Source organism: Euprymna scolopes, chromosome 38, assembly GCF_053919585.1.
Source record: "Euprymna scolopes isolate OS-2025 chromosome 38, ASM5391958v1, whole genome shotgun sequence".
Lineage (NCBI taxonomy): Eukaryota > Metazoa > Mollusca > Cephalopoda > Sepiida > Sepiolidae > Euprymna > Euprymna scolopes.
Window position 1 is genome coordinate 81521276 of NC_136519.1, and position 10000 is coordinate 81531275.

The 10000-nt window shown below is 34.4% G+C and overlaps 1 protein-coding gene across 2 annotated transcripts in view; it reads left to right on the forward strand.

Annotated features, from left to right (window-relative positions):
* LOC145263223 (organic cation transporter protein-like) overlaps positions 1-10000 on the forward strand; it is a 133256-nt gene that overhangs the window by 69467 nt on the left and 53789 nt on the right. For both annotated transcript variants that reach the window (XM_080120307.1, XM_080120308.1), the window contains exons 6-7: positions 5700-5924; positions 9249-9472. In XM_080120307.1, the coding sequence (XP_079976433.1) occupies positions 5700-5924; positions 9249-9472 (449 nt within the window). The remainder of the gene's footprint in view (positions 1-5699; positions 5925-9248; positions 9473-10000) is intronic.

The following is a 10000-nucleotide window of genomic DNA, read 5'->3' on the forward strand; positions in this document are numbered from 1 at the left end:
TATAATTCTTATATCCCAAATATGCACGAACTAAGATCACCATTAAATGAATTATTGAAGAAGAAGAAAAAATGGCTCTGGACAAAAGAATCTGCGGAAGAATTCCAAAAAATTAAAAGATGTTTGTTATCGGATCTAGCGTTAGCAAATTCCGATCCGAAAAAGGATTTAATTGTAGCGGCAGATGTGAGCAAATACGGTTTAGGAGCGGTGCTTCTACACAGAATGGAAGATGGATCTACTAAACCAATTTCTCATGCCTCGAGGATTTTATTACCCGCTGAAAGAAAGTACAGTCAGATCGAAAAAGAGGGTTTGGCGATTATGTATGCCGTGAGAAAGTTTCATAGATTCGTTCATGGAAGATCTTTCGTCTTGGAAACGGACCATAAACCATTACTATCGATTTTTCGTTCGAAAAAAAAGGATTCCTACTCATACGGCAAATAGATTACAGAGAGGAGTATTATTTTGTTCAATTACAATTTCAAAATGAAACACCTAGCATCTATTAAAATTGTACATGCTGATGGTTTGTCGAGATTGATCCCCAGTAAAACTGAATTTGAAGAAACTGTTATAGCAGCACTAAAAGAAGAAAATGAACTAACAGATATATTAATAAATACTGTTAGGGAGCTCCCTGTTACACTTGAGGAAATAAAGAAAGCAGCAAAAACATATCCATATATTCATAAGATAAAAAAACAAGTGGAACAAGACGAAAAGAATAGAAAAGGATTAAAAATGTTTCCATTTTTTATGTGTGATGAAACTCTGATGTACGCAGACAGAGTGGTAATACCGCAAGTATTACAAAAGAAAATCTTAAAAGAATTCCACATGGGACATCCTGGGATCTCCAGAATGAAGGACCTAATGAGAGGATTCACATACTGGCCTGGGATGGCTCAGGACATTGAGAAAATGGTGAAATTATGTAAAAGTTGCCAACTTGCCGCGAGATCTTCCCCCATACGGACGTAACCTTGGCCTAAAACAGATGTACCCTGGACACGTATCCATATCGATTACGCAGAACCTCTGAAGGAATATTATTACCTAGTTTTCGTAGATAGTATGTCAAAATGGCCAGAATTTTTTAAATACAAACACCTTACAGCGGCAAACACAATAAAAGACGCTGGGCGAAGTATTTAGTCAGTTCAGAGTTCCGAAAACAATTGTTAGTGATAATGGCACTATGTTCAAAGGTCAAGAATTCAATCACTACTGTGAGGCACTGGGCATTGAATACATTACAACACCAACTTTTAACCCTCGATCAAACGGACAAGCGGAAAGATTTGTCGATACTTTTAAACGAGCTTTAAAAAAGACGTATAACATCGACACGGAAGAAAAAAGCATTAAAAAAATGCTTAGCAATATATAGGATAACAGCAAATACAAATACAAATGCTTAATTATCCCCAGCTGAAATTATGCTTGCCAGGAAGGTACGTTCGGTGTTCGACCGGTTAATCCCAAGAGAAAAAGTAAAAAGAAAAGTATCAAGGATAATGTAAGGTACAAGACTTACAATGACGGGGATAAAGTTTTCTTCAGAAATTATCGGACAGGGAAGAGTTTTGGGGAAGAAGGCATAATCTCAAGAAGAATTGGGAGAATGGTTTACATTATAAAAGAGCAGACTTTTTCCCACAAAAAGCATATTAACCAACTGAGACCCCGATACATAGAAACAATCAGAAACCAAGAGTTACCAATGGAAGTGCTATATGACACTTTCCATATACAACCTCCAAACAAGGAAGTACCAGTAACTCAGAAATCCAGTTACTCTCCAAAAGTAAAAAATCGGCAAACACAAATGGTGAATAGAAGTGAAAGGAAAAGGACCGAATTTTTTGGACAAAGTTTAAAAAGGGGAAAAAATGGTAGAAGCAAAATTCTATGGAAGAATTTAGCTTGGGAGGAAAGTGATATAATGGAATAACCTTACATCCCTTCATAGATGAAATGGGCTATAGATATATTGACCCTCTCACGTGACTGAGAGAGAAGGAAAAAAGACAGGAAGAGAATAAGACAAGATGTCAAGTAACCTGTATTCTCTTGTAAATAAACCTCTTTGTCTTTCACTCATAACCCCGTGTTTCTTGCTGTATTCTTATTTAAAGTAAGGATATAACATTTATATATATATATATATACATATATATATACATATATATATACATATATATATATATACATATATATATATATACATATATATATACATATATATATATATATATACATATATATACATATATATATACATATATATATATATACATATATATATACATATATATATACATATATATATATACATATATATATACACACATATATACATATATACACACACACATATATATACACACATATATACATATACACATACATATATATACACACATTTATACATATACACACACATATATACATATACACACACATACACACATATGCACATATACACACACGCACATATATGCATATACACACACATATATACACACACATACACATATATACATACACATATGCAGACACACATACATATGCACACACATACATATACACATGCACACACACACACACACACACATACATATGAACATGCACCCACACGCACATATATATATATATATATATATATATATATATATATATATATATATATATATATATTGATTTCAAGGTTATGAGGTTTATTTGAAGCATGAAAACGATGTTAATTTTTTGTATTTAATATTTTATTTTTTATATGTCAAGCGGTCCTCCGCTCTTGCTCAAAAAAAAAAAAAAAAAAAAACGTGCGACATTTTTTTTCGAAACTTTTTTGTTACCAAGAGCGGAGAACCGTTTGAAATATAAAAACAATAAAATATTAAATACAAAAAAAAACACTTGATACCCCCAAATTCGAAGCTAACTCTTTACAACCTTTCCTTTTCATAGCCTATCATACTTTCATAAATCAGAGTCCATTTTCTGTAGGCTATTTTTGAACCCCGTCAACGATGGGCACTTTTGCTAGTATATATATATATATATATATATATATATATATATATATATATATATATATATATATATATATATATATATATACGAGGCTTGTCTAAAAAGTGTCCGACCTTAGACCAGAAAAAATATTTCACATACCTGACGGGGTTTGAACCCTAATCTCCTTCAAAGTTGGCCTCTTATGCTTGCACGCACTTAGTCCACTGATCGTTCCACTGCTGGAAACGCCTCTGGAAGTCTTCTTTTGGAATGGTGTTCATATCCGCCATCGCGTTCTTCATTATCTCTTCGCTACTATTAAAATGGAATCTTTTTAGTGGCGTCTTTAATTTTGGAAACAACCATAAGTCACAACGAGCCATGTCTGGAGAGTAAGAAGGTTAGTGAACTACTGGGATTCCATGTTTGACCAAGAAATGTTGGATCAAATGGGATGAGAGTGTGTCGTGGTGCAGTTTCCAATTTTTCGCAGTCAACATGTTGTGTGTCTTGCGCCGAACTGAGACTCCTGGGAACATCTTGATAGTACTCCTTTGTCACTGTCCTTCCGGTGCGTGTTTATGATGCACAAGTCCACGGATATCAAAATAGTCAGTCAGCATTACCTTAATTTTGCTTCAACTTGGCGCTTTTTTTCGGCCTTGAAGACTCGAGATGCTTCCAATTGCAACGATTGTCTTTATCCGTATCCCCATGATTCATCTCCATTTATCACGGTGTTCACAAATCCAGGATCACTGTTTACAGTGTCCAAAAGGTCTTTTGCGCCGAACTGCGTCATGGAGACGCCGGAGAACATCTTGAAAGTACTCCTTTGTCGCCGTTTATGCGTCCGATGCGTATTTATGATGCGCAACTCCACAGATATCAGCATCACCTTGATTTTGCTTCGCTTCTGTCTTGGAGACTCAGGATGCTTCCATTGCGACGACTATCTTTTTGTTTCTGAGTCGTACCCGTACATCGATGACTTATCTCCAGTTATCACGGTGTTCAGAAATTCAGGATAACTGTTTACAGTGTCCAAAAGATCCTGTGCAACTTGAAAATGGAGGTCCTTTTGTTCCGGCGACAACAACCTAGACATTAATTTTACTCTGCCACTCTGTGCATCTCCAAATCATTACGCAAAATTGCACGCGCGGAATCTTCACTCACTCCAACCTCTTCGGCAAGCTTCTACACGGTTGAACGACAATCTCCCATCACCAAATTTCGCAACCTCTCAACAACAACTGCATTTCGAGCAGTTTGGGGCCTGCCAGAACGCTGGTCACCTTCCGCTTTCGGTTGAACCACTCCTTAATTTGTGTTACACCCATCGCATCTTCTCCAAAAACCCATTAAATATGAGAAATTGTTTCGCTTTGAGAATCACCAAGCTTTTGACAAAATTTGATGCAGTACTGTTGCACAACACGTTTAGTCATCTTGAAAGAATCGGTAATCCGACAAACGTGTTGTGTAGCGCCTCACTCAGCGACTAACAGGCATCGACTGATACGCTGGAAGTTCACCCAAAAATTTACGCATGCGTATGAAGGTGTTTTCCTTCATTGTGTAGAATGGCGCCGCTCTATCGTCTCTATTTCGCATAGGGAAACTAAAGGTCGGATATTTTTAAGGCCGATCTTGTATATATTATTTATAATATATTGCTTCAGTGGGACAAGAGACATATTTTTGTGTAATCTAAAAATGTTATATTTTATTAATTATACAAGCGTACAATTATTTCGACCATTGACATATTTTTTTTAAACATTTAAATAATACTGCCATTATTATTTATTATTGAGGTGTTTTTTATAGTTTCAACATGTAGTATTAAAGAAGAAACCCCATCCCACATACCCCACTTTTCATTTACCCCACCCCACCTTTTTTTGTTTGTTTAATTGTTGTTGTTTTTTGTTTTTTGTTTTTTTTTTGTTTTTGTTCAAACATTGAAAGATAGTTCAATAGAAAAACGTTTTTGAAGCGTATTTTAGTCTCTGATTGTTATTATATTTTCCTTTTTTTAATATATGTTGAAACTATGAAAAAAAATACCTGCACGATTAATAATAATGATAATGCGGTCAGTATGTAAACGTTTAGTAAAATCATGTTCTCAAAAAAATCTCGTTAGGGGTGTGTGTTCCTTGACAGAAGCGTTGATTGAGTTTGAATCAAATAAAATACGTATTAAATACGTTTGCAGCCCAAAACAACGCATTATTACGGAAATAAAAACACATATTTATTTTTCAAAACAAGAATAAATATGTGTTTTATTTCCGTAATAATGCGTTGTTTTTTTGGCAGCAAACGTATTTAGTACGTATCTTATTTTACATTAAAACCTTTTTAATATATTTTATATCGTTATCTGCTTATATGCATTTTTATTATTCTTGTCAGAAACAGATTTATCTACGGGAAGGTATATTAAGCGAAAATGATTTTTTAACTGAAAGTTCAAACAATTAAGATAGCGTGATCAGGAAATGACATCATGGTAGGAAGTCAACGTGGCAAAGTAGTCAGTAAGATCTTACTCTTGAATGTTAAACATATAGCGAATAGATAATTTTAATAATATGCAACACGTATTTATTATGAACACATTTTTATCTGTAAATATTGGTTTCTTATTTTTCTTTTTATTTTAGTTTAATTAAAGAATCCCCAAGATGGTTGATAAGCAAGGGAAGATTGGAAGAAGCGAAAGAAATATTTATTCAAATGGCCAAAATGAATAAAAGGCCATTGCCAAATTTGGAAATCATTGAAAAGACAGTGGAAGAAAAAGAGAATCCGGTTAAAAACGTTGGAATAAAAGAAATATTCAAATCAAAGATTCTTTTAATACGAAGTTTAATCGTATTCTTCAATTGGTAAGAAGAATTCAATTTCGTTTTCATTAGATTTAAGATAAAATTCGTTACATTTGAAAATTATGATTAACATAGCTAAATCATGATTGTTAATTTTTTGGAGATGATGATTCATTATTCGTATTATTTGGATTCTTTCGACTATTGTTCTCATCTCGAATGTTATTTGCACAGCGTTTCCACAGTGGCCCGTGGTATAGTGGATAGAATACTTAGTGACGTTCAGTTGTAAAAGTTGAATTCCTGAATAACCGTATATGGAGGTTAAATAGAAACCATCTACCCCAATGAGATGGAATAAAACTTATAGACAGATAAGGATGGTGGAGAGTAAGACGACCCAAAGAAGCAGAATATACATATACATCTACTAAGCAAACCTTGTATAGAAGTTGACACAATATGGAAAGAATATGGTGCCAAGGTCGCTGGAGAAATAATTGGGTTCCACAGAAGAGACGTTGCGAGCCTATCTCTGCTTTATCACTATTTTGATGGCAAATGCTCGTTTGAGCTATAATCTATGGTCCCCCCTCGCTAAACTCTCATGAAAAGCACTCATCCAGCTAAAATCACTATCAATAATCTCCCCCACTCTTTATTTGTGCCTAAACTCAAACGTAGATTCCATGAACAAAGATTCTTTCTTAGAACTGCACGCCTGTGAAACTTTCTTCCATTTACCTGCTTTCAAGCTCACTACAATTTGGTCATCTTCAAGTTCAAAACAAATTCTGGTTGAACCATCCCCTTAAGTAATCCAATTTACCAAATTTCCACTACTAGCAATCACTACTCTATAATCCTATTGACTACTGTACACTCATAAACCCTTATCCTCGAGTGGCCTCCGAGCCTTATAAGTGGTGACTCCTATGTAAAAAAACAATAAATATAAATAATAAATTACACACACACACATATATATATATATGTAAGTAAAATTGTCTGTGTGTGTCTGCGTCTGTGTGTGTACATTTCCCTACGCAATAACTCTGTCAATTTTCAGTCTACAGACTCGAGATTTGACATAAGGGGTATTGAGATTTCGGAAAATCTTTTTAATCGGTTTTCGGCCAGAAATTTGGCTGTCAATGGGTCAAAGTTAACGATTTGACCTTTGAAAACTCTACCAAACTCCTCTGCCAATTTTGAGTCTAAACACTTGAAATTTTAGATGTAGGTTACTTGGACATGAATCTAACTTTTCATTTGATTTGAGTTCATAACAATAAATGTTAAAGGGTCAAAATTGATGTAAAAGTTAAAAAAAAATTAACTCTGCAGTCTCTACTAAATCACTCAGCCAATTTTTGGTCTAAACATTTGAAAATTTACATAAAGTGTATTCAGACATGCAGCAAACTTTTTAATCAGTTTTTGGGCGAACATTTGGCTGCCAAGAGGTCAAAGTTGAAAGAGTTGACCTTTGCAAACTCTACCAAGCCCCTCTGCCAATTTTGGGTTTAAACACTTAATATTTTAGATGTAGGTTACCTGGACATGAGTCAAACTATATATATATATATATATATATATATATATATATATATATATATATATATACGCACATAAAGTTATGAACATTATATAAGGCGGAGCAAAGCCGGGCTGGACTTCTAGTATATATATATATATATATATATATATATATATATATATATATATATATATATATATATATATATATACTAGCAAAAGTACACATCGTTGACTGGGTTCAAAAACAGCCTACAGAAAATGGACTCTGATTTATTACAGTATGATAGGTTATGAAAAGAAAGGGTTGTAAAGAGATAGCTTCGAATTTGGAAGTATCAAAACCAAACCAAAATATGATGAAAGTAAAAATAAAATAGATAAACCCCATAATTTATTATACCATATCTGTTCACACTGAAACACTTATCACAATATTCTGTGGATCTATATTAAAAAATCTTGTTAAACTTTGTGACATATTTCCATTTTATGGAGGTCAGGCGAACGAACATCCCATAATTTTATTTTACCATATTTCTTTAAACTGAAACATAATTATCAAAGTATACTTACGCAGATAGATATGAAAAGTCGTTATTAAAGTTTGTGCCTATTTCCATTCTATGGAGGCCAGGCGCGAACGAAGACCCTACAATTTTATTATACCATCCCTATTTAAATTAAAACATGCTTATCAAAGTATTATTATGTACATTTATATCAAAAACACTTGTAAACGTTTTTTTTAATTTTTACATTTATTTCCATACTTTGTGGACCAGGCGCGTACGCAGATCCCACAATTTTAATGAATCCTCATTATGTCAGATCAAACATACCCATTCCTGTGGCTCGATACATTTTCTATCATTATATGTGATCAGTTTTCTATAATAATCAACCATATAGGAGCCTATTCGTGACCATGCACGCACAGACGTTCAGCTTTATATATATATATATATATAACAACAACCAATGCTACTAGAAATAGTGGCACACTAAAAGGGGTGACCATTTGGGAATACCAGGCGCTGTATGTGCTCTTCGCTTATTTCGGTATTGTTTTCAGTATTCCTGGACTTCTTGCCATTGGAATCAAGCAGTATCGACTCAAGAGAAATGTGGTTGTAGATTACGCTCCTCTTGCTTTCCAATTACGCATGCATTAACCTGTACGGGGGATATCTATTGTCTCCGGAGGTCATTGCGTTTGCCAATTGTAATCGTCTGCCTGGGAATGCCGACAGGGTTGCCCAGGCAATTTTTGTTCGGTCAGAGTTTGGCGTTGATTTCAAATCCTACTTTCTGACATTTTGTAACATTTCGTTTAGTGGGAAGCGGATACATAAATTAAAATAGTAATGATTTCGAAATTAGCATCAAAGTTCTCTTGTTCTTGACCAATCAGTCCCTCCATCAAGATTCTCCCCCCTCTCTCTCTCTCTCTCTCTCTCTCTCTCTCTTCTCTTTATCTATCTATTTATCTATCTGTATAAAGATCAACAGGAAACATTAAATAATCTTTTATCAATCCTGTTGTAAGCAGTTCACCTGATCCAGATCTTTCTTGGACAATGCTATTATTTTTTTTGGATCGTGCTTTCCTACTTACGCCATGGACAAGGAATGTGTTCGCTTTGTTCATCTCTTTCAAAATTAATTTTTTGTTTTTCTTATTATTTTGACTTCAAATTTGCCTCCAGATGACCCGGATTCAAAACTCCCGTCTTGCTTCTTGAACTGTTTAGCGCGTATATTATACTCTTATTCATTTATCCGTGCAACGCCGAGTACCGATTCTTGTTATCCGAGTTTTTGTTTTCTTTTCTTTATTGACAGGGCAGTCATCAACATGGTTTATTATGGTCTCATGTTTAACGCCGGATCGTTGAGCAATAACCTGTACGAAAGCACACTGCTTTCTGCATTGGTGGAGATCCCGGCTTACACAACGCTGATTTTCACTATGGATCGTTGGGGGCGAAAACCTCTCTTCTGTGGGTCCATCATTTTCTCAGGCCTCAGCTGCATTGCGTCTGCGTTTGTCAATATCTGGGCTAAAGGTTGGTGAATACAAACTATTTTATGGGAAAGGGTTCTAATAATACTCTTTCACTTTCTGACTAAGAGTTTGACGATATTTTTAAAGTAGAATACCCCCTCCCCTACACAAGTAAATCTGTTATTGTGATGACTGCAATGGACCTAGTTATAGATTATGGTTATCATAACCTTCAGTGATATAAATTATTTTAAAGAAATTAACGTTGAAACGTTAGTAAAAAAAAAAAGAATATATTTCAGTTTCTCCGCACTAATTTGTGACCTATTTGTGTTAAAACGGGCATAAGTTATAGCCCGTTGATTTTTTTTTTTTTTTTTTTTTTTGCGGATTCTTATCCTTATCATCATAATTGTTGTTTTCACGACGTTTCGGCCAACTATTTCTTCGCCCTTCGTCAGAGGAAGAGATGCCTTCTCAGAGGAACAGTTGGCCGAAACTTCGTGAAAACAACAACTATAAAAATGAGGATAACAGTCCGCAAATAAATAAAATAAAATATACAAATTACTCATCTCAAAGAATTCCA